The 27,115-nt window shown below is 34.9% G+C and overlaps 1 protein-coding gene across 1 annotated transcript in view; it reads left to right on the forward strand.

Moving 5' to 3' along the window:
* The first annotated feature begins 335 nt into the window (after positions 1 to 335).
* The window catches only part of TNNI3K (TNNI3 interacting kinase), a 298,768-nt gene continuing 271,988 nt past the window's right edge, over positions 336 to 27,115 (forward strand). Inside the window, exons 1-4 of the mRNA XM_019643990.1 lie at positions 336 to 441; positions 1,018 to 1,126; positions 14,631 to 14,716; positions 15,843 to 15,940. Of these exons, the coding sequence (XP_019499535.1) occupies positions 402 to 441; positions 1,018 to 1,126; positions 14,631 to 14,716; positions 15,843 to 15,940 (333 nt within the window). The 5' untranslated portion in view covers positions 336 to 401. The remainder of the gene's footprint in view (positions 442 to 1,017; positions 1,127 to 14,630; positions 14,717 to 15,842; positions 15,941 to 27,115) is intronic.

A 27,115-nucleotide genomic window follows, 5' to 3' on the forward strand; every position in this document is an offset into this window, starting at 1 on the left:
GGAGAAAATGACCCTGAAAGAAGATATAGGTAGTTTTAATAGCTCTTTGTGGGTCTCAGATGTAACTGAACCACTTTCTAGATATACCTACTAAAGAAATGGCCCATAAGGTATATAAGGGTAGGTAATCAATTGATGGAGGCAAATAACCGAATTGAAACATTTATCATTTATTTTTAGTACAGCTCTTTTAAACAGGCTGATCAGTTCCCTTTATGATTTTACCCTTATAAGCACACACTATTTTGTTCTTTGTCACTGTTGCATGACATTCCATTTGGCAGTAGGCTTATTTTTAGCCAGACTATCAAAGTATTTTTCAACTGGACTGTCACTGCACTTGAACTTGGAATCTTGTAATGTGAGGAGCTACACTGGAGAACAGAAGAAACTTCTAACAAATGGGAAATTATAAGTCTAGACCAACCCAAACTTGCACTGGTAATTAATTATCTTATATCCTTAAATGTAACATGGTTTAATAATGGTTGTAGATAATTAATATTTCCTTGCAATATCTGTTAATTTTTACACAGAAGATAAATCACTGTGTTATACGAAATTGTTGTGAAGATTATCTGAACTCAAATTATTTTTCTCTAAAAGATCTTTAGAGAAAACTGAAGATTTCTTACAAAAGTATGTTAGTTTCTAGGTATAATGGTGTAGAAGAAATTTGTAATACTGATGAATATAGAGATGTTAGAATTACATCTTAAGTATCTAGTATATAGAACCTAAAAATACTTTTCAAGCAACTGGGGATTGCTATAATTCCAATGCAATAAAATCAAATGAAATAAGTCAAATATATCCTTCTATGTAAATATATCAAATGGGTTCTTAATTACAATTCAGTATGATTGCATTTTAAATATAAACATCTGCATTTTAAACTCACAATCAGTAATTAAAATTATTGTAGAATTCAGAATAAAAAACAGTTTTAATTATGTATTGTGATCTATGTCTATACTTTGCAAAACACAGCTATGAATCAATCCTATTTTTTTTTAGATGAATGGAAGAAGAAGGTCAGTGAATCTTATGTTATTATAATAGAAAGGTTAGAAGATGACCTGCAGATCAAAGAAAAAGAACTTACAGAACTAAGGCACATATTTGGGTAAAGTTTCTATTTCTTTGTATCAGTGTCTTCATCATTTATCTTGTTTTTAGACATATTTCTGTATATTTAAAAACACAACCCTAATAACCTCAGGTGTAACCAGTTGTGTTCTAAGTCTTAGAATGTAAGGGTATCCGTTCTTGACCATTTATATAGCCCCAAAAATGTAAATATCTTCTCTTAAAATATGACTTACATGCTCCCATCACTGAAGTTTAAAAATAGAGGGGTCTAAGGGCTAGCCTTTGAATGCAAACTGTGGCTGTTCCAAATAGTCTTCTCTGGAATTAGATCATTCTTATAAACCATGCCAGCAACAAAAAGCAAGACTCTCTTCCCAAATGATGGTAGGCTATTGACAACATTGTTTTCTTTGGACTACTAAGGCTAAGTCCAATTTTAACAAACTCTCTGGTTTTTTGACATCTAAAGGCTGTCTCTTAATGGAACTGAGTATCATTCTGCCCCTGAAAAATCATATAACAATGTGTTATATTGGCTTCACGCTTTCAGTGGGTTTTGGTCCATGATAACAAGAGAAAAATAATCTGGCATAGCGCCACAGCCTTGGAAGACACAAAATGTTCAGAGAAGAGGGGCAGAACCCTTATATACAAAAGCAACCTTTTGGACAAATTGAATCTGGCATTGAGAAACTAGATTCATTTTGGAAGGTCAGTTTATGTTAGCTGCCTGACTGAGAAAAAGTTCCAGGTAGGTCAATTAACCATGTTCACTTATAGCTGTGTTATTCAGGTAGTGCACTCGTGACAAAGAACTCCCTCTATTTTACTTGGAAAACAAGTGTAAATCAATGACTAAGTGACATTATGTTTTCAAAAATTTCAGATATAGTAAACATATGAAGCTCATATAATGGCAAATAAAATCCATGTATAATACAGGTTATATAAAATTTGTCAGTGGGTTAATAAAGCCTTTATAAATGTTCAATTTATGATTTGGAAATAGTTGATTCTCTGTTATTTGGCCAAAAATTATTAACTCAGTATTAACACTCATGATGAGATTCCCTGGGTTGACTTTTTTAATTAAGTTTATTGGGGTGTCGTTGGTTAATAAAGTTATACGGGTTTCAAGTGTACAATTGTATAATACATCATCTGTATATTGCATTGTGTGTTCACCACCCAGAGTCAAACCTCCTGTCACCATATATTCGACCCCTTTTACTCTTTTCTGCCTCCCTATTTCCCCTCTTTCCCTCTGGCACCTACTAAAATGTTGTTTGTGTCTATGAGTTTTTGTTTGTTTGTCTTGTTTGTTAGTTGCTTTCATTTTTATATCCTGAATATGAGTTAAATCATACGGTTCTCAAGTTTTTCCATGTGACTTATTTTGCTTAGCATGATAATCCCAAGATCCATCCATGTTGTCTCAAATAGCACTATTTCATCTTTTATTATGTCTGTATATATGTGTGTGTATGTGTATATATATTTATATATAGATATATAGATATATAGATATATATATATAGATATACACATACACACACACACACACACACACACACACACACCAGAGGTGCCAAACAATGTATACACATGACTTGTGTTCATCTTTGTTATTGGTATATGTTATTACAATTTTAATACAGTTTTTTCCTTTCTTAAAATGTGTATACAGTTTTTTGGCACCCTGTGTATATATGTATGTATATATTATATATGTATATATACATATACATATGTATGATATATATATAATATGTTTGTGTATATATATGTATATATACATTTATATATACACACATATGTATAAATACCATTTATGTGTATATACAATTTATATATATAATATATATAAATGGTATATATGTTCCACATTTTCTTTATCCAGTCATCTATCAAAGGGCACTACGGTTGTTTCTATATCTTGGCCTCCATGAATAATGCTGCAATGAACATAAGGGTACATATATCTTTACTGATAAATATTTTCAAGTTTTTGGGGGTAGACACTGGTTTGCCTTTTGTAAGTGGTATCACATGCTGAGTAATGGGGCAACATTTCAACTTCCTGTACATATGTGACTGGCATTTTGGTATAATGGATTTATACACACATATTTGTTTTGTTGGAAAAGAGAATGAATATGAAACTGAATTATATGTCCTCTAGCTCTTGTTGACTCAGATAAATACACTGAATGAAATATAACTAAATTGAAGAGATTTTCCTCAACTTTATGAAGTGAAAACTTTATTTATTCATTCATTTCTATATTTATTTCTTTTAATTTAGGAAGTATTGTGTAAATTTATTGAGGCTGATTTAAACACACATCCCTTTAAGGATTAACATTCGCAATGGTCTTGAGACATAGGTTTTCTTTCTCATACCACATCAACAACAAGCAGCTGCTTCTACATCTCCTGCTATAGCTGACTTTTCCTACATTTTCACTATGTGTTACAAATGTGATGTCCTTTTTGGCTGATTGGTATTGGGTTGAGAGGCAGGAATCAGTGTCAGGAAGATTATAGTTCAGAATTTATTGTGCCAGTAATATTTAAGATGCTATTCCAGACACATCAAATATAATACATTATTTAATCCCCATCATGACCATGTATGGTAGAAAATATCATTTCTGGTGAATAATAAACTAAGGACTAAAGACACTGTATCTTGCTAAGACCATATGGTCAAGAAATGCTGGAACTGTTATTTGTAACAATGCCTGACTCCATAGAAAGAGTCCTTCTTGCTACAACTGCTTCTTGCTCCAGGATTTCAAAATCTGGTTCAGGAGAAGCATATATAGGTAACTCACAGAAGACCGTCTATGACAAGTGCTAAGTGACAGGAAAAACAAAATGGTTTTCACATATAAAAAAGATTTGAGGTCTTGATTCAGTAATCGATCTTGAAAAGCATTCCAGATGAAAGGTATACTTAAATAAACATATATAGGCAAGAATGGACAGTCTAGTGGGGGCAAGAAAACAAGTCTTGACCATTTTATGTAAGTTGAGTAAGAAAGCTAAGTCAGCCAGTGTAAGGGTTTCACAGTCATACAATTTTAAATCCAATTTCTTCTATTTACACAGTATGTATCCTTGGATATTTCACTGAATCCCCTTGAGCCTTACTTGCATCTGTAAAATGAGGTTAATAACAACCTCACAGGACATTTGCCAAATGATGTCCACTACATGCTGAGTACAGGGCCTAACACACAAGATGAATTGAATAATCAGAGGAATCTTAGAGTGTGGGTAACAGTTTATTAAAAGTTAGGAAGTGAGAAAGTTAGGATACAATGTTTTATATGAAGAGGATGTTTTCAAAAGTAAAAATGTAAAATATTAGAACAAGTTCAGATTATTTGAAAATCTGAATATAACTTTTAAAGATTGTCATCAGGAGGGATGTGAAGAGTTTCCTGGCTAGAGTATTAGAAGGCTCATCAAAATGAATGTCAGATTCCCTGAGAATAATGATAGGGCATTTTGTGGAGAGGAAGACTGGTAGTCTGGTGCTGAAGCCATTAAGGTAGCTACAGAAATGTCCAGTTAGCCAGAAGTGATAATAATGAAACTAAGGAGAGGATTACCAGATCCCAGAATCATGTTTTTCCAAGGGCAAAGGACCTCCTATTAATACGGTAGTGTGTGCCAAAATTTTAGATTCCATGACTCCACCCCATTTCAAATGAATCAGAATCTCTGAGGATGACTTCTAGAAAACTGAGCTTTTTTAAAAAAGATTTTTATTGGGGAATTGGGGGAAGGGGAACAGACAAGTTGCTGTCCTTTTGTTCTTCATTCTAGTTGTGGAGGATGTTGCTTCACTGGCCCAAGTTGGCACCATCATTGCACTCTTCCCAGGCGAGGCAGATCAGTCGCCGGCTTCTGGATGGTCACTCACAGTGGCTGCTGGCCTCTCACGGTAGCCCATGGCAACCCACTGTAGCAGGGGCTGCAGCCTACGCCGACGCAGACGCTGACGCCAGCGACTCATGGCAGCCCAGCTCCAGGTTGAGCTGTTGTTCAGTATCTTAGCTGTAGAGGGCAGTGTCACTGGCCCTCATATGTGGGATCCGAACTGGGGCCCTCTGGCATCCCAAGCCAGCTCTTAATCAACGCGCCACTTGGCCGGCCCCAGAAACCTGAGCTTTTAACAAGCTACCCAGATAACTCTTTTGCATGCTAAAAATTATGCTTCTGCTAAATTTTGAAAACTATACTTCTGGAAAGATATCCAAGTTGCAGTGAGAACTCTGCCTGAGGGTGATGATATCAGTGAAGGAATGAGGAACGTGAAAACAGAAAGCTGGCAACTAGCATGAACTACAGAGAGTCAAGGGGGCACACAAACAAACAAAAACTGCTATGTCTGATTCCATCAAGGCAGATAGCATCATCGGGAAAGAAAGTCAATCATGCCTAGGGCAAATTTCGTAGGATTTTCTTTTCTCTAGAATAAAATGATGGATGACAAGGAAAGAAAAGAATGGAGTGCTGAGAATATAAATTGTCTTACTCATTGACTCACACACCACAATGTTAAGGTTATTTGGGAAGATTAAATATAAGAGTGTATGAAATCACATTTAAATGAGTATCTAGGACATTTTAGGTGTCAAATAAGCATTAAAATCTTTTCTTTCTCATCTTTATTCAAGCCTTTCATAATGTAAGGAGTACTTCTGTGATGAAAAACTGTGTTATGCTGCCTGACATCAGGCTTTCTCTAAACACATAGATAGCAGTAAAACTGTATAAAATGCCTCAAAAAGGACTGGCCGAGTGGCGCATTGGTTACGAGTTGGCTTGGGACGCCAGCACTGAGCAGCAGGGCCCCGGTTTGGATCCCACATGGGCCAGTGATGCTGTGCCCTCTTACAGCTAAGATGGTGAACAACAGCTCCACCTGGAGCTGAGTTGCCATGAGTTGCCGGTATCAGTGTAGGCTGCAGCCACTGCTGCAGTGGACTGCTGTGAGCTACCGCAAATGGCTGGCAGCTGGCATGAGCGGTCGTCCAGTGGCCAGCGACTGACCTGCCTCACCCAGGAAGAGCACAATGATAATCCCAACATAGGCCAGTGAAGTGACGTCCTCCACAACTAGACTGAAGAACAAAAGGACATCAACTTGTCTGTTCCCTTTCCCAATTCCTCAACATTGTTCTCCTCCCCCAATTCCCAAATAAAATCTTTACAAAAAAAAAAGTTTAAAGAAAAATAGATAAATAAAATACCTCAAAAAGTAATTAACACTAGAGTAACAGGTGGAGGATTACCGATGTAAACACAGGGTAGTCTGGATTTTTTTTTTTTTTTTTTTTTTTTTTTTTTTTGGTTTTCATATGATGAGAAGTTTCTTTATGGTATTTATGGTAGATCCTAAGTCCATTGGTTAAAAGAGATTTTCCACACCATCGTGCATCAAGACTTCTCTCAGCTCAAATATACAGTCTCCTGATATATGTTTTCCCTACAACATAGTACCTAGCTATGCAGTATTAAACTTTAAAAAGACAAAAGAGGGCTGGTCGAGTGACGCGATGGTTAAGAACTGGCTTGGGATGCCAGAGGGCCTCGGTTCGGATCCCACATATGAGGACCAGTTACACTGCCCTCCAAAAAAAAAAAAAAGACAAAAGAAACTAAACCATTATCTTGCTTATGCTAATCTGTAGCACCTCAGGAATGAGAGCTTCATATGAGAAGGAGGGATAAAAATGGAATGTTCCTTCATCTTCCACAATAAATTTGAGTCACTCATAACTTTGGACATTTGTTGAGATAATGAACAGGCGACAGGAAGAGATCAGGAAAAAGAGAAGGCAGGAGAAGGAAAGACAGAAGTGGTACCTTGGAGTACCATTGCCTGATTATTCCTCCTCTGTGCTATTTCTGATCTTTATGTTTATAATAGCACTCAATTCATGGTGTTGTTTTTATCCATTGATAGGTTTGTCTTACCACTAATATATGTGTTCACTAAAGGCAACTTTTTTGTCTTATTTAACTTGATTTATTTTATTTATTTGTATTATCTATTTCTTTAGCACTTAAAAGGAAAACAAACTAACAACGTAGTGCCTACCATGTGTTAGGTGTTTTAATATGCATTGCTCATATAACCTTAAATGTATACATGTAAAGGGCTTTAGCACAATGACTGGCACATGGTAAACACTCAAAAATGTTAAAAACTAATCATCATTGTTTATGTTAACAACCCTCTGAGGTAGGTATTGCAATTGTCATTTTATTCTTGAAGAAAAAGAGGTTAGTAAATTAAACTGACTTAAACTATGTTACACAACTTGTATGATTGTTTTGAATTGCACCCAACTCTACGTAATTCAAAATGTATGATTTTCATGATCTTGGTTCTCAGCTCAACTGGGAGAGGGAAAGAGGTATGGATCAGAATTAGCTTTGAAAATTTTTCATTTTTCCCATGCCACCCCACAATTTTACTACATCCTGTGCATTAGAACTTTTCCTAGATATGGGAGTAAAAGAATATGTTTATTCCCCCACTCCCCCTCCTAGTGATACATGTACTCTTCCATGAGCTTTGAAAATACTTACATACTGGCTCTCCTTGTGCAACTTTGGAAGGGTTTCCAATTAAACTATTGGGTTGTCGGAAAAGTCATGACGTATTTTGTCTATGTTTTTCAAAGGTCATTTATTTATATAAAGAGCAAAGATCAATTAATGATATATTGCCCATTTTGTTTGATAACCTTTTGCCATCTTTCAGTGAGCTTCATAAGTTCTCGTTCATAGAAGGACCTGTCTTCATTTGCAAAAAACTGAACAAGTTGCTGATTTACAGCCTCATCTGAATTGCACGTTATACTATGCAAGGAGTTTTGAAGAAAGCAAAACAAGTGAAAATCTGACAGTGCAAGGTCAGGCGAGTATGGTGGGTGTGACAACATATCCCACCCAAGCTCCAATAATTTTTGATGGGTGATCAAACTTGTGTGTGATCTTGCGTTGTTGTGATGGAACACAACTCCTTTACAATTCACAAGCTCTGGACGTTTCTGGATGATGGATTCAATCAAACTGTTCATTTGCCAACACACATTCAAATTCATTGTTTGGTTTCTTGGTAGGAGCTCGAAAAACACAATACCTTTAAAATCCCACCACACTGAGAGAATAACCTTCCTCTGATGAAAGTCTTCTTTCAATGTCATTTGAAGAGAATCATCACGCCAGGACCAAGACCGTTTGCACACCACATTGTTGTCAACAAATCTACTTCTCATCACCAGTTATCAGTTGCTTCAAAAAAGGATCATTTTCCTCACATTTATGAGCATATCACAGATGTTTACAAGCTCCGTCAAATGAACTTCTTTGAGTTCATGCGGAACCCAAATATCGAGCTTGCGTACATATCCCAGCTTTTTCAGGTGGTCATGAAGGCTTGAATGATGGATGTTTAATGTTTCTGCAATCTTTCATGTCATGTAACATGGGATTGACTTGATCAATGCCTTTATTTTGTCGCCATCAACCTCAGTGGGCCTCCCTGACCGAGGAGCATCGTTTAGATCAAAATCACCAGCACGGAATTTCGTGAGCCATCGTTGGCACTGATGTTCTTATAGAGCATTGTCACCATGAACTTTATGCAACTTTTCACAGCTTGACTTGCGTTCTTCCCTTTATGGAAGTAAAAGAGTAAAATATGGCAAAAATGCACAGTTTGGTCTTCCATCTTCAACTTGTAAAATCTCCAAAACTCAACCAAATAGCTCAATGTTTTTAAGAATGAAGCTAGAACTGTCATATGTCAAATGACATAGCAATAACATAGATGCAAATGACTCTAGTACTTCCAAGAATGAACTAGTACCATCTGTTGCAAACATGTGTCATGACTTTTCCGACAACCCAACATTTTGTTTCAATATGATTTTCAGGCATTAGAAATTTTAGAATTATTTTTGCTAATTTCATTATCAAGACTACTTTTTTCTGCTTGGTCTGAAATTTGAGCCCCTATTTCAGAGAAGTTATAATTTTCCAATTATTTCAATGTCAATGTAACCAAAAGAACCCTATTTTTTCTTGTTTTGAATCTATCTTGACATTAGGTAGATATACCTTGGCTTATAATAATAATATCTCACTTTGAAATTGATTACGTTTAATAAATGAACAAAAATAATCAAAAGAATGCTTTGTTCCATGGGAGAGCAGTTGCAATATTTAGAGGAAATGAGACAGAGAGAGAGAGAGAGAGAGAGAGAGAGAGAGAGAGAGAGAGAGAGAGAGAGAGAGGAGGTTTTCTGAGATGAACCTTCCTTCTTATTTTCTCCCTGCAAAGTTCCTCTGTGCCCAGCTGCAGTCCATGATACTTTTCCTCAGAATGAAATATCTTCCAAAAACTACTTTTCCAGGACTATGTCCAATTATGAAATTTAGCTATTATAAAATGAATAGCTCCAGAAATATTGCTGGCTGAACTTATCTAAAAAGAGTGAAATTCTTGATCAAGGTGCTAAGTAGAATATTGAGGGGCAAATGTCATCTTTTAAAATTAAAATAGAGCAAAAATATTATTTGGCATGTTTGGTTAGTATGTTGTGCTAATTCTCAAATAAGCAAAAAACAAACAGCAACAACAACAAAAAGACCTCAAACCAAAAAGCAGAGAAATCACATTGTTCAAAGGCTGTCTACATCTCTACTACTTCTTTTCTTTTTTGTCTAGGTAAAACTAGTTCTGAATAAAGTTTTACAGGAATAGCTTTTAAAAACCTTATAAAGGAGCTTGATCTCAATCTCCCTGTCTCTCTCTCTCTCTCTCTCTCTCTCTCTCTCTCTCTCTCTCTCTCTCTCTCTCTCTCTCTCTAGCTTGCTACCTCACCGTCACTATTTCTCCTACTATAATCCCCCCTCTATCCTTTTATCCTATCCCATACTGCCTCCCTCTTCCCTTTCCCCTTCCCTATTCCCCTTCTCAGATGCAAAGCAAAACAATAAAACAAAAATGTTAAAGTAATCAATAGCAACATCTATGAGATAAGAATTTTTATTGTCCCAATTTTATCATCCTTAGCTATTGTTGCTCTATCTGCCACTGTATCACAATAATTTTTTTATTGTATGAATGAATGAATGAATGAACGAACTTCATGTTCTTAGTTTGCATATTCGATCTGGGAAACATTAGACAAATACATTTCTGGACATTTCCTAGTGATATATCATGGGAACAGATCTTATTGATGATCTTCCTGCTTCTATTGTTTGGGGGGAGAAATCAGCAGCAGCCACAAAGAACTACAAAGGAAGTTACAACCAGCCATTTGAAATTAAATGATCAACTTAGGAAGTAGGTGATCCATAACAAATCCTTACCTTCTTTCTACCTTCTTGGCTTTTCCCTAAGTTTCAGCCAATTAATTAATTTAAAAAAATATATCTACCAATCTGAATATTTTGGACAGTTATTTATAATTTTTTGGCCAACTGTTCAAATGTTACGTTTAATAAGTTTCCACTTGTGGTCATGTCAGATATTGTCTTGAAAGGATGAGGTCATGAGAAAGAAGTTTAATTGGATCACAAACCTGCATACCCTCTGAATAAAAGGTAAAGGCTAAGAAAAGAGTCCATTATGCAACAAAAAAGAAAGTAACCTTTGGGTACAGAAGTACCATTTTTAATGATTAAGGACAGAAGTTGCTGTTAGAAATGTATTCATAATAGTGACTTCATTTTAATTAGGAACTTCATTCATGCCCCAGCAAGCACAATGAACTCATTAGGATATGTTAAGTTACAGCATGGCATGGTGATGAAAAATGTAAGGGGAAATTAAAAAATAAATTGAGCGTAGTGTATTAGAATACATAAGTGATGCTAAGTTGGCAGTGAATTTGACATACACAGCTCCTTTAGAAGAGGCAAAAGAAGAGAAAATGAAATACACCTCCTAGTAATGATTCCTTTGAAATCTTGAATACTTTAATTGCATGTATCAAAACAGAAACATTTGACTAGAAGTTAATGGAAAGTGAGAATCAGGATTCAAATATAACCCCAAAGTCACTCTCATTTTAAAAATTACATTCCTGTTATTTAAAGTTAAGATAAAAATTGTACTTTTAAAACTGCACTTGACTGCCAGATATTGTGGGAGTCTATTCTCTGTTTTGGTGGCATTACTAGAAGTTTCATGCGTTCAAGGAGGATAGAATTCAAAAGACCAAAAGAAACCAGCAGCTCAGTTTTGAGCAAGGAACTCTTTAGAGCTGTACACTGAGTCACTTAAGAATGGTCAAGTCTAGTTTATGATTCAGTGAGCTAAGGAATGGTTTTTGGGGAAAAAGTCATGGATCTAATTCATGCTTTCAATTTTATCTAAACAGACATCCATTTTCTGTTTATTCAGTGTTTACTTTCTTTGCAAAGCTGATTGGGACAGTGGAGATCAGGACAAATGCTAAGGTCTGTTGTAGGATTCTATTTAGCTTGTATATTCCCAAGACAGATACACTTAAAGGACCCAGGAATTAGAGAGTAGTTTGTATCAAGTAGAATATCAAGTACACTGTTGAACGCAATCTGAGGTGAGTATTAAGAACATAGGTGGGGCATACAGTTGGTGGTCAGTAGGTATTGTGCCAGGCTGGTTGAATGCATTACCAAGTTAGATCATGGATTAAGAAAACAATTGAATCTACCTTCTCAATAAAATGATTTTCAGCACAACCTCTTTTTTTTCCCATTTGGATTTGTTGTTCTTTTAATATCTCAAGTGCTGAATGTAGTTTCCCTATTATAATGGTGCCACTGGACTTGTATTACAAAGCTGTGATTCTAGCAGTTGCTGGGTGTCACAACAGTGAACTTGGCCATTTTTACAATCATATGAAAACAAACTCAGGCATTCTCTATAGCAGCCTGACTCAGAGTCACTGTGAGCATAAAATACCTACATTTATAAAATGATTGTAAAAATCAGGAGGTTTTACATGTCATATGGGAGAGGTCAAAGAAGGTCAAATTTGGTTTGAAAATTGTGCTAAAATTCTCCCAAATGTTAGACTGCAAAAGGAAAGTTGGACATACACAGTGAACTTGATAATAATAGTAATAGAATATAATAATTAGTTATTGATAGCATTGTGGTCCAGGTACTGTAGGAAGCACTCAATCTCATTTATTCTTCACAACACAATGTCATATGTGTTATTTTAATAATTTTATAACTGAAGGCTTGAAGAGGTTAAATAACTTGCCCAAATTGTGTTGAAAAAACAAAACAAAACTACTTATAAGGGAGAAATGGAGTAGGATTTTAATTCTGGTGTAAATATAAGGATCAAGCTTTTAACTGCTGATATGATTTTTTTCCACTTTTGAAACATTTAAACATAGCAAGTATTGCTATATAATATTGGAGGTACACATTGAAAAACTAATGTTCCCAAGGATTTATTGTTACAGAGGCGCTCCAAAGCTTTTTTTCTTTTTCATATTAAGTTCATTATAGTTAGCACAAAAGAAAGTACTTTCTCCCCTGTTTTTCTCTTAGGCTGAAGTTTATATAGTTTTTACATTTAGCAAAAGGCTCCCTTTCTTCACCCACCCCCAGTACTTAGTTTTCTGTCTTGTGATCTATTGTGTGTTTCATTTGCTGGATGATGGAAAAACCAAGGAAGAAAAGCCCAAGAAAGCAGCTCAGAGCTTCTGAATCATTGCCAGTCAAGATCCCCAATCGCACGTCACAACTTTCTTTCCCTTTTTATTTAAGGATACTGATGTCCTTTACTGATAAACTTTAAGAGAAAAGTCCAATCCACCCGGCTTTGAAAGCAGAGTTTGGCCCTTTAGGAAACCTGTGCTATTTGAAGTCATACCACAGAGAGACCTCTCTGAATGCATATCCAAGAGTGGGCCGCTGAGTGCACAGTGTTTAGCACTACCTACTTAGTTTAATTCCTCCAAGAAATCTATAATACAATTAGCTTTGAGAGTTTAGGGGCCTGGCTCAGGAAAAGGCCACACATTTCCAAGAATCATGTTATTTTGTGAAGATACTGCACTTCATAAAATAGCTATACCATTTACAGTTAGACTTATTTTAGGTAGACATTTAAAACAGTGGTGTTCTCATGTTTGTTTGTTTGTTTTTGTTTTTGGTTTTTTTCCATCCCTCATTGAGCTGGGGGAAAGTGCAGACAGAAATGAATTCAATTGTTTACTATTTTTCATGAAATCGTGGGCCCCTTGCTATATTACCAACATTTGTAAAAATGACTCATTGGATTTTACTTCTATAAATGGCATTCCAAAGCATGGTGAGATGTATTTCTCAATATGAGTAAGTGTGTCTGTGGATTGTGCTGCTGGGAAGTCGAACACAGACAGCAAGAAAGTCAGGAGGGTGGGAAAGTTCTAGAATATTCCCATGCCTACAAAAAAAGCCACTGGGCTTGCCATTGCTAATTGAAGCATTTCACTGGGATCCTTCAATGTCCCTAGATTGAGAAAGTCTCTTTTTTTAGCAGCACCCGGGAGAATAACACCTTTTCTTTTTCTATTTTAAAATTCCAATAGCTTTTGAAGTTCCTAACTGTGTGCCTTGATGATAATATTCTGAATTTATAGCACCTTTCAAGTGTAAGTACTTTACAAATGATATGGAAGGCTCACTTGCCAAAGATTATGCTATCTCACTAAAGCTGCTGGAGATTTAAATAGGCAGGAGGCAGCTTGAAATTGACCTGGGAGGCCAAGGATATGATCTCATTTCTACTGAAAAATATCCTGGGAGTACCAATGACCTCAAGAGGTCAATAATTTTAGCTTTACATTCCTTTCAAAGGCTACCTATGGCTCTCCAGGGCCCTTCTGGGCCAATGGTCTTTGTTCAAACAAAGGCAAGGGTTTCATTAATTGAATCACTACCACTATTCCTACTCTCTAAATTCTGAGAGTGTATCACAGTGTATACTATCAGAATTTAGACCCCTTTATCAGTGAAATCTGACCCAGTCAGAGTACAAAGCAACTTTGCTTCGGGCAAAATTTGTAATACATTGGGATAGTATTCTTTTCTCCAGTCTCTTACAAAATGCAACTTTTTTTTTTCTTCCTGGATGGCATTTCTTGAAATTTTCCATAAGTATGGTGTGAAATTTTGAGTGTGAAAGAAATGAGTTCTCTCTCAAATGTTTTCGATATATACTCGTACATAAATTTTAATTCATCAAGGTATGCTGAAAAATGCAAATTATACATGGAACATAGAACTGTGCATGAGTCTTTAACTGGTCTCTCAAATTTTCAAAATTATTTTCTTTCGTTTTAATTATTCTTTGTATAGCGATATATATTTAAATTCATTTTCTAGGTATAAAATAATCCTTAAAAAGATACATTTCTGAATTTATATGAACACGATTCCCTTTCATAATTTTTCAAATGAAAAATAAACTAAAAGATGAAATTTGTAATCATCTGTAAAATATATTTTTCAGTTCTGATGATGCCTTCAATAAAGTCAATTTAAATTACCGCACAGAAAATGGGCTATCCCTGCTTCATTTATGTTGCATTTGTGGAGGTGAGTACTTGAAACTCAATACTTTATGTACTATTATAGTTATATGTATATATGGTCAGACATTTGAGCTGCATAATAGCCTACAAGAGAATTCTGTTTATACTCAATTTTCTCTTTTGTTTTGCCTCTGCAGTGCTCGTAACCTTCAGTTGAAGCAGTAATTAACAGGCAGATATTTCAATTGATTTAGCTCTGAATTTGTTTCATCATGCTCCTACTCTGATCAAATCACTTAGTTTGCTTGGAGATCCAAAAAGCATTTTTCAGTATTGGACGTGCTAGTGAGGGATTAGGTTAAATTAGGAAGCACTTAAAGCATTCCCCAAAATATCACCAAGCAATTGCTTCACAATCTGCATTAAGATATGTGGAAAGTAATAAATGCAATGATAAAATATCAAAGTAAAGATTGATCAAATGGAGAGTGAAGAGTTTAATTTGGCTCATAGTTTGTTCTGTTTTTTTCATTAATATCTCCCAAACACCTAGGATGGCGCCTGGCATAGAGTAGATATTTAATACATTTATTTAATTAATGAATTAATAGTTAATATTTATTTTTTTCAATCCAAACAAGTATTCCTTGAACTCAGTTTTTTAAATAGGACACTAATGTATACGTTTGGACTCTCCCATATTCCTTAACCATGCCTGCCAAACAAATTAATCAGACTCTACTTAAAAGATCTTCCTCCCAAATTTAAACCTGCCTTCCCAGCTGTAGTCATGTCCTCCAGTTTTCTCTGATCTAAATAAGATCTACTGCTAATGATGTTCTCCTGTGCAACTAGGTTTTTTTTCTAAGCTTTTTCCCTAATAGTATATTAAGATGAACTTTTTCATGCTTTTGTTTTAAAACCATCTGGTGATGACAGCACTAAATAAAAAATGTCATACAAATTCATTAAAATACACAGCTTGGACACAAAGTTTTGTAAGTGTAATAGAAGCATTCATTACTAAGTAAGGCTGTCAACTGATAGCTTTACAAGTGGCCTGCAGAACAGCAGTCTGACATTTTCAAACATCAGTGTAGCGTTTATCATAAAGTCAAAGAGAGATTTTAAAGTCACTTAGTCTACCCCCTCAACAATGTAAACTTTTTTTTTCCACTTTTCTCTTTAAGGCAACAAGTCTCATATTAGAACCCTTATGTTAAAAGGGCTCCGCCCCTCTCGACTGACAAGAAATGGATTTACAGCCTTACACTTGGCAGTTTACAAGGTACAGTATTTTTTCCCCATAAATACTGTATTAGAACCAAGGGTGATGTGTGTTTTTAAGGTTTTTTGTTTGGTTGTTTTTTTTTGGTTTGGGGTTTGTTTGTTTGTTTGGTTTTTTGCAAATTAGTAATCATGGAAAACATTCATAGCAACCAGAACATTCCATTACTGGATGGCTTCTTTCACTTTATTGGGCAGCTATCTATTTGCCAGACACATACGCTTTCTAATGCTTTCTATGTTTAACTCATTTAATTCTCACAAGACCCTGTAAGTGGATACTATTCTTATCTCCAAGGTTACATGGTCAGCCAGTGGTTAGCGAGGATGTAAGTATTGGCATCCTGGTTCCCTCACCAGACCTTCCTACCGGGAGACCATGCTATCTCTGTGCAGAACAGGATGAGTTTGCATTTGAGGAATTCATGCAAGAAGCGCACTAAAGCTGCATTCTTTATCTGAATATTTTTCTTAGTAAGAAATATCTAGAGATATTCCCTTTAGTTTTCTTCTTTCATGTCTCTACTTTTGCTTCAGTGGTTTGTCTCCTTATATCAGTCCCGTGTTACAACTTAATCTCAGTACCTGTTCAGAAAGTAAATAGAAAAGTGGATTGGAAAAAGTGGGGTACTTAGTGTTGAGATAGATGTTTGAGATTGTCATAAATATAAATTTATGTAATATATAAATGAAATAATGTGTAAATTGTTGATTCTCTAATCATAAGTTTCTACTTGCTATGTATTTATACTGAGCTAAATATCACGCCAGCTTTTGCATACATTACTTCTTTCACCATTAAAATAACCTAGTGAGGTGCTTATTAGGGCTTATTTTACAGAAAAGAAAACTTAAGTTTAAAGTTAGGAATATAGTTAATGTGAGAATAATGATTGGAATCAAGTACAGTTGTTGGCTCATACTCCCAGACACTCCTTGTTATATTGCATATTTTGGGTTAGTTTCCTCAATTTCATGTGAATTTGTGGCAGATTCTGTTGGGTTGTCTGGAAAGTCATGATGCATTTTTGCAATGAAAAACATAGAAAAAATACGTCATGACTTTTCCGACAGCCCAATATTTCAGTTTTGTGTGTGCCGGTGGGAGGGCAGCTATTTGCTCATGTCAGGATCACTGTGCACTACATCCGTTTCCTAACTTTGAGAGAGTTTATCACCATAAGGGAAGAGAGCCATATTTTCTCAGGATTCAGTCACATATCCCTGTGATTCGTAGTGCAAATGCTTTACTGCTCATCCTTTTTCATGCCCAGTCAATGCCTAGTCAAATTTTCTGATTCCTCCCAGGAGGACTTTAATACCTACTAATCATTCTGCAAAACTGAATGTTGGCTGAGTTTAGGGTACAGGAAACAGTGTTTGATGCTGGCTTTTCTGCTGAGCGGCGGGAGGTGAAAGCAGAGGAGCTCCAGGGAATAGGAAGAAAGCGGGTGATGGATAGTCAAGGCGGCACGTGCAACCATGAATTCCGAATCAGACCGCCTGGGAGACTTTTTTCTATATTAGTGTATTTTCCTAAGATTTAGCATGGCACAACCACACAAATGGGTTCTGAATGAGTTAGTGCTACGATCTTTTAAAAATATATTTCTTCCACCTCTGTTTATCAACACTAAATTTCCATTTTTAGAGTTCCTTTTGCTCTATTTCTTCTGTGTACATATATATATATATATATTATAAAAAATATATGGATTATAACTTTTTTGTAGCAAGTTTAAAGAAATTTAGAATCTTAGGATAGAAGGTAGGCAATAATTTTTAAAAGGCCATACTAGGATGCATGATTACTCTGCTTATTCCTGAACAAAAGTAAAAGCAAATTTAATTTACCATTCTACTTTAAACATAGAAATGATATAAAATAGCTATTCAACCACCGTTGTATTAAATCTAGCTCTAATTATCCCTTCCATGAACTACTGCAAAAGGTATATAATTCATTTGGGGCTCCAGCTCCCTTCCCCTATACATTTTAATAAAATTTTATTTTAATGTTATTTCAAAGAAAAAAAATTGCCAGAATAGTCCAAGAAGTCCTATAAACACTTTATCCAGATTTACTAATTGTTTACATTTTGTCTCATCTCCATGATCATTCTGTTTTGTTGTTTTTCCTGAAACCTTTGAAGGTAAATTGAAGACAACATTGCCCCATTGTTACTAAAATCTTCAATCTTTATTTCCTAAGGAAAAGAAAATTCACCAACGTAATCACATTACAATTATCAAAATCAGAAAATGTAACACTGATACAATACTACTATCTAATCTGTAGTCCAAATTCAAATTTAGCCAACTGTCACAATAGTGTCATTTAGAGCTTTTATTTTTTTCTAATTTAGGAGTCAATCCAGAATCATACATTTTTAGTTTTCTTGTCTCTGTAATCACCTTTATTCTGAAGGAGTTACCTTGTTTTTCCTTGCCTTTCTTAATCTTAATTGTTTTGATATATACCAGTTATTTTTATATAATTGGTTAGATTTTCATAAAAATTACAATTGAACTTTATTTTGTTGTTAACACTCACACAATGAATAATGTAATTTTAACCTCTTTCTGTTGGCCACATCCGCGGCCTTTTCAAACACGCCCTGGCTTGCTGGGCCTGCTGCAGAGCTGGGTCTTTTCTGTCAGCGAAGGCACCCTTAGAAGGAATGGAGCTTAGTTTTTTCTTTTTCCTTTTTTTCACTTATTGTGTCTGTGTGTGTGTGTGTGTGTGTGTGTGTGTGTGTGTGTGTGTGTTTGACAGGGATTAGATTTATTGAAGTATAATTTATGCACAGTAAAATTCACAATTTTAAGTATACAATTTGATGACTTTTGAAATGTATATAGTCATATGCCATCATCACAATCATGATATAGGACTCTTCTATCATACACAAAAGTTCCCTCATACCCTTTTACAGTCAGTTCTCTCCTCCATCTTCCCTGGCCTCTGGAAACCATGGATGTGCTTTCTGTCACTATAGTTTTCCCCTTTCTAGAATTTTATATAAATGCAACCCATTCAGCATGTTTTTTGTTTTCTTAGATACAGATGGTTTCTCTCACTTATCATAATGCTTTTATCGCGTGTTCAGTAATTTATTTCTTTTATTGTGGAGTTGCATTCCCTTATATGGATATACCACAATTTGTTTAATCATTCATCTGTTGATGGTTGTTTCCAGATTTTGACTATTATAAATACATCTGCTGTTAGTATTAATTTATAAATCTTCATTTGAACAAATGTTTTTACTTCTCTTGGATGGTACTTAGGAGTGGAAGTGTTGGGTTCCATCATAAGTGCATGTTTAATTTTATAAGAACATGGCAAACTCTTTACCAACCTGGCTATAGCATTTTCCATTCCCATCTACAGTGTATGAGAATTCTAGTTGTTCCACATCCTTGACAGCACTGGGTATGGTCAATATTTTTTTATTTTAGCCATGTTATTGGATGTATATGATTATCCCATTATGATTGATTTACATTTCCCTAATGACAACTGAAGTTGAACAGATTTTCATGTGCTTATTTGTCACCAACTTTTTTTTGGTGTAGTCCCTATTCAGATCTTTTCCCCACTTTTTAAACTTGGTTTATTGTTTTGATCAATTGTAAGAGATCTTTAGATATTCTGGATACAGGTGCTTTTTTGGATATTCATTTTGCAAAATTTCCCCCAGCCTATGGTTTGTCTTTTCATTTTCTTAACAGTGTCATTTAAAGAGCAAGTGTTATGCATTTTAAACTGAGTCACCTATGCATTTATACATTTTTAAAAATGTGATTATATGCATTTTTAACTGACGGCTTTAGTAATTACAGTATGTGTTCACAACATATCATAGGCATTGTCTGTTAATATTGGCCTGCTTCACTTTAAATGTAAGAACTTTCCAATAATATATAGTTCCATTTCATTTCCATTCTTTATACTATTATTGCCATGTACTTTACATCTACACATGTTATAAACCAGCATATTGTTAGAAATTTTGTGTTATATACTTTTAGAGAAAATATATTTGGTTTCCAGAAGATTGGTTATAATAATCCTATATATGATTTTGTCTGTACGATTGTTTTTTGGAGTTCCTTGAGCTTCCTAAATCTAAGTATACAATTGCATCAAATTCAGAAGTTTTGATCATTATTTCTTCAAATGTGTATGTTAGACTGCTTAATAATCGTCTACAGGTTACTAAAGTTTTTGTTCTTTTTTTTCTATATTCTTTCTCTCTGTTTTCAAAATTTGATTATTACTATTTATTTGAATTCAAATTCAAAGATCATTTCTCTGCAATCTCTCATCTGATGCTAATCTACTAAGAATTATTCATTTTAGATGTTGTCATTTTCATTTCTAGTATTTCCAGTTAGTGTTAAAATATAATTTTAATTTCTTTGCCATGATTCCTCATCTGTTCTTTTATTTTATTTTATTTTATTTATTTACTTTTTAAATTTTTGAGCCTAACGTTAATGACTTCTCTGTTGTTTGTAACATCTGGCTTACCTCTGTATTTCTGTTGAACGCTTTTTCTCTTGACTACATATTACATTTTCTGGCTTCTTCACATACCTATTATTTTTGTATTGCAGGTCAGACATATATATTATCTGTTACAGGAAATCTTTAATATGTCATCTTCCTTTAATGGGTTTTGAGTTTGTTTGTTTTGTTTTGGGCAGGCAGTTATATTTTTGGTAGGTTCATTTTATCTAGTTGGTCTTGATTTGATTTTTTGGTAGGGTGAGTCTATTTGACTTTTTAACTTAACCTGATGTCATACCTCTTACTCTAGGATGTGGCCCTCACTCCTGAACATGGTTCTTACTCCTAAGGCATGAATTTTTGGTATTTCATCTTAATGTCCAAACTAGCCAGGAAAGTCTTTCCATTCTGGCTGACCGGCACTCTGAAAGATCCTAGCACTGCCTGACCTCTGATACCAATACTAATCACCTTTCAGCTATAAATCAGGCGATTGCTCTTCCATCCTACAGAGCATTTCTCTGTGACTGTGCAGGACAACTCAAAAACTAAAGTGAATTTTATGCAGACTGTAGAATTCCCCTCTCTGCAGCTTCTCCTGCTGCTCAATTATCCTGTTCCACAAATTACAGGCATTTTATAATACCAGAAATCTTAGCTTCATTCTCAGCTCAGTAAGACTGCCCTTTCAGCTTCTATTCTTTGACACAAAAGCTCTCAGGCAGAAAACAAGGCAAATCATGGAATATTGAGGCTGACTTTGTTTCTTTCCCTTCTCCCAAAGATCATAGTTCTTTACTCATGTTCTATGCCTGAGAAAAGTTGTATCATATATTTTACTCCATTTTATAGATTTGACTTTCAACAGGAAAAATTCATACAAGTTATCTTAACATGTCTCTGTATATTTTTAGATTTCTTCCAAAATGATCTGCATCAGACACAAATCTATGATGTCAACGTTTTGTTTAAAATTTTCTATTGTTACCTATCTCTTGTATAATAAAATTCAAACTCCTACAGAAAAGATTCAAGACCCCTTAATTCACAATATTGCTGGAATCACTTTCTGGACACTTTTCCTATTGTCTCTGCCCCCTCAACCTTAATGGTTTTCAAATGTAATGTACATAAGAATCATATGATAACTACATGTTTAAAAAATGTATTTCCCTCTCCATCTCACCCCAACCTAGTTTTTGAGATATTTCTTAGGTATCTTTTTATTTCTTTTCCTTATAGGGAATTATTACTTATTCAAAGGATAGATAAACTGAGCCTTTTTGAGCTTTCTTGAACTCCCAAGCAGACTTTATTTTACTCTCTTTTGGATTTAAGTTACAAATTCACATTCTTTTTTTATTATAGCACTTTTAATTATTTATGTATTTGGATATTTCACATGTTGGCCTGTGAACTTTGAACATTGGGAATAAGTCTTTTTCTTTGAATTCTCGGTGTATATAGAAGTATTAAAGATCCTTGATAAATACTCTCAAGAAATTACTATGTATCCAAACTTTAGTGCAAACAGTACTTGATATTAATTGATATAATGTAACTTTATAAAGACTGTCAGAAGTTAGACTACTTGTTCTTATATTTTAATTCTGAGACTTACTAGCTGTGTGTTTTTAGGCAAATTATTCTCTCCCTCTCTCTCTCTGAAATGGAGCGAATAGAATTACCCATTTCATTGGGTGGTTTAAATTTCAAAACAGACAAACCATATGCAGTATTTAGGAATATACCTAGCACAGAATAAGTACTCAATAAAAGTTAACTGTTACTGTTTAACTTTCATTTCAGTAAACATTTATCGGAGACCTAATGGGTCAGCCATTTCACACAGATAAACAAAAAGAAAAGGACCATATCTTCTGGATTATTACATTCTAAAGATATGACAATATGTAATTCTAACAACATCAAAGCAGTGAAGTCTACAACTAGATCACTGGACTCCAAACATTTTTTATCATGTGTCATATAAAATTAGCACTCCAACATGCATATGTTTGTTCATAAATTATGATCATGAACAAAAATCATCCATAAATATCTCAAAGCAAAATACACTCTTTGGCAGACAGTGTTAAAATTTGTGGTATAAATCCATATTTCAAATATCCATTTTGATAATATAAAAATATTTTGACAAATTTATTTTCTAATATGATTAGATTGTTATTAATTTTATCTGGACACTTGGCTTACAAAAAGCTCAAATTAGTTGAAAGAAAAATGCCAACTCTGCCATTTTCCTTTTCTTCTTGTTATATTAGTTACATGTTTTTGATCTGTGGTTTCTTCACAGGAGCCTTTTAAAGATAACCTGCCAGTTTTTTAAGGGTCGATTCAGTTAAAATTAGATATTAAAATCTATAAATGTACCTAATTTGGCTCACATAGGGTATAATGCATCCTCTAAAAAAAGAGTGAAAGACAACTCTCAACTTCTCTCCATTTGGAAGTTTAAGTACTTATTTATTATATTTTTGGTGTGTATGTGACACATGACTAAATGATATATGAACTGCAATCACCAGTGCAAATTTTCATGTTAAATATTAGTAAAACATTATCTTTATATATAAATAAAGCTAAGTAGAATTTATAGTATCTTCTTACACCTTAATGAATTTTCTTACAGGATTCCTGTCATATTTGTATCCCACCTTGGAGCATACTTCATTAGTTGATATCTAAATTGTATTCCTAAAATAAAACACAAGATTTTGTGGGGAAAAAAATGATATTTACATAGTTTCAAAAATCTTAAATAAGAGCGTTAATGAACAAAAGCCTATTAGATCATCTAATGTAAACTCACACATACCTCTTCTTTAATGCACAGACAAACCACTTGATAAAATTTCCTTAGTGAATGAAAAGTAGCATTTTGATTAGTCAACTTATTTTTTAGAATTTCATATGATAGAAACAGATGTTGAATGGTCATTTATTCTATCCTACAGATTTCTAACAAGGTCTCATTCCCATCATTCAGAAGTCATTTTATATATTTATTACAAATGGAAGGACATGAGGCTGGAGGGTGGAATTTTATTTCTAACCTGTCTGACTCACGAGATCTGGGTCCTTATGGCTACACAACCAGGCCTATCAGAAAACTCTGTGTTTTTATTCATGGTGATTCATAGCCTGGAAACTGTTGTATCATTTTTCCTGACTTTATTTCTTCCTTAGGACATGTATTTGATTGAAAAGACGAGGTTTTTTGTTTGTTTGTTTTTCAACTATCCTAAAATCCAGGACCCAAAGCATGTGTTTCATAGTGTCTGACTCCTTTGTCTACTTAGATCAAGATCTCTTTGTCTTGATGCTACTGTCATTTTGGATTCGGTAATTCCTTGTTGTAGGGAGCTGTCCTGTTCATTGTAAACTATTTAGCAGCATTCCTGCCCTCTGTTCTCTAGAACTTCTCCCATTCCCAGTTGTGACACCAAAAATGTCTCCAGACATTGCCTTTATGAGGCAAAACCATTCCCAGTTGAGAACCCTTAATTTAGAAGACAAAGCAAATTGACATTTTTTAAGTCCAAGTTACCTTTTTATTTGAGCAAATAGTTTCCTGATTAAAGATTGCTTTTTTTTCCGGGTGGGAATTTGTCAAGATAATGATACGAAATCCTTTAAAGAAAAAACCCCCAAATTCTCCAGAAACAAGGACTCTCACTTTTTGCATACTGAATCTCACTTTTCCAGTTAATCACCACTTTTAAACACTGTTTAATACTTAATCCTCACTTCAAGGAACTCGAGACCATTTATACCCACAAATTAGAGTGACAATTAAGATGGATTTTTTTATACTCACATTTCTTCTTAGTAACAAAATATTTCACAATCTCTTTCTAACTTAACATGTTCTTCTTAAAAAGTTAATAGAATGCTAACTGAAGATGTGAACTTATCCTCCAAGTCTTATATTAGAGAGCACTATTTCCTGGAGTAACATTTCCTGATCTTTTCCAAGTGTGAATTAGGTGCCCCTCCAATGTACTCTTTTGGCACCCTGTGCTTATCTTACCACACTGTGAATGAGTCTAGATTTTATTACCTGGTTACTTCTCTACTTCTTTCTCTACATTAGACATCACAATCCCACTTGCCTTCAAGAATGAGACAGATAATGTAAATGAATGAACGTGTTGATAACATGGCAAAATTAAGCGGGAACTAACACTCGGACTCAATGTTTGTGAGATGCAAGAAGTGGTGGAGACTGTGGCAAGTTATAGAATTTATGTAAAGGGAGCAGGCAGTATTCAGCTCCAGCTAATCTTTGCTGCGTAGGAATGGGTGTAAGCCCAGTATTGCCCAAGTTTTCAGAAATTATGTAAAGTTTCCTGATATTTAAACATTGGCCATGAATTCAAATTGTAGTTGTAAATACTGTGCAGGGCAAACCATGTACATCTTTCCCCTTGTGCCCTGTTTTATAATCTCTGATAGGAGTTATGAGCGCCACCAAAGCAGGGACCCAATCTAAATTGCGTATCACCTTATTCTGAGCACTTAGAGCAGTTCCTGGAATATATACATAAATAAGTACGTGTTGCATAAATAAATGAATGAATTTATAATTCTGTAGCGACTAAGAAAAAGAGCCTACTTGTAGAGGAAGAATCATGTTGACATTGGGCAAAATATTGTCCTATATTGGCCATTAGAATTGGAAATTAGGATATTATCTGATATCTCTTCCAGGGAATATTTAGGAAATTTGTGGGAATACAAAGTATAGCAATGGATTGAAAATAAATGGAGTTAAGAAAATGGAGGCAATTAATATTGCTTTCTCTGCCAAAAGTTAAGGATGAGCAGTATCTTGAGGAGTGGCAGGATCACAGAGAAATTCTACAACAGTGTTCTTCAATCTTTAAAGTCTTGCCCCTTTGGATAAATACAAATGTTCAGTCTGTTTAATTTTTTAAAAATAAATAGAAGTGAAAACAAATGAAAGAAATTATAATATTCAATTTGCTTTTCAAATAGCCTGTATTTCCATTCTCCCAAATTCCCAGAGATTCTAATGAGCCCCTTCCTATGTTAAATCACTATATTATTGAGTGAGAGGATAGATATATTCAGAGGCCAGCTGGAAGCCGCCCACAGGAAGAAAGTGATTATGGGAAACTGGAAAATAAAAGAAGAAAGGTCAGCAGTGGTGATGAAAAAGAATACGTAAAAGCAAATTTAGAGATTTTACCCTTGGAAAAGTACAGGTACTCAATCTAAGAGTGTGTTCCTTTTCTTTTTCTTTTTTTTTTCAAAATTTAAAGCAAAGTCAAGTATCTCCATCACACTGAAGGCTTTAATACTTGATATCTTCTGTGAAGATAAATTCAGAATTATTTCAACAAGAGGCATATGTAGGTGTGAACTTTCATGAGCAGTTATTTTTATACTGATTAATGGATCCTTTCATTGGAGATGTCTATGACGCATGAGGCAGTTCTAGTCCATTAAATTTTAATGCCTGGAACTAAGTACATTTCATACTGAAGCCCTGTACACTCCCTTGTCCTAGAAGAAACCTTAATATTCTTTTAAGTCTACAAAACTGCTTTTATTACTTTTTCTCTTACAAATACAAATAGGCTGTGACAATTACTGTGCTGGGTAAATTGGGTCCATGAAGAAAACTACTTAGGTAAGCACGTTATTAAAATATTTATTTATGTCTCTATTTTCACACACGGAAACTCAATCTTCTTTCCAAACCAAGCTCAGGTCTGCCCTGGAGCATGATGGGACACTTCAGGGAACCTCAGCATATTAGAGTTGGTTAGGATAGTACAGAAAACAACTTAGCCCAACTCTAAAATCTTACAGGTGAAGAAATAAGGTATTTCATGATTAACTACCTTTGGGGACAGAGTGGACTGAGACATAAGGTGAATGTTTTCATAAAGTTAGGTCAATCTTGGGGGTGATGCATTTAAGATAACTATATAAACTTTTAAGGATCTTGGCTTTGTGCATAAATACCATTTGATCCTTACTACAACCCTATAAGATAGATACAGCAAGTTAGATCCCCTTTTAACAGGTGTAGAGCACATAGTCGGGGCTTACACACGAAAAGCAAAAAATTGGGAGTAGAAGGGTATTTGGAGGGTAACATTTTGTATTGAGAAAAGCATAGGATTCAAAGTCAGAAGACCTAACTAAGTTTAAATCCCAATTCAGCTTCCATTTAAATGCACATTAAAGAAATGTACTGTATGATATGGTATGCCAGTTGATTTCTTGAAAAGCAGGCTTTAGGAGTGCAAGAGATGTATGTGGAAGTGACACCTGCGAAAGGAAAAGGCAGGAAGCAGGAGTGGTCAGGGGAGCTGTCAGACCACAATACAAGCTTACTAAAATCTCTGCTAGCGCAAATGAGCTCCAGAGCAAAAATTGCCTGTTAGATGGGTGTCATATTCTACGGAAATGGCTAGACCCTTTTACCACCACCTTTCTCAGTCACTCATGAGGGGCCATCCAAGAAGATAGCAACCTCAGCTCTAATGCTGCAGTGGATCTTAAAAGAGCTAGCTGAAGGAGGCTGCTACTAACCATATCCATGACACTCTCTTCTTGAAGGGAGGTCTGAGTGGTACCTCTCCACATCCACCACACTTGGGG

Source organism: Hipposideros armiger, unplaced genomic scaffold (genome assembly GCF_001890085.2).
Source record: "Hipposideros armiger isolate ML-2016 unplaced genomic scaffold, ASM189008v1 scaffold_84, whole genome shotgun sequence".
Classification (NCBI taxonomy): domain Eukaryota; kingdom Metazoa; phylum Chordata; class Mammalia; order Chiroptera; family Hipposideridae; genus Hipposideros; species Hipposideros armiger.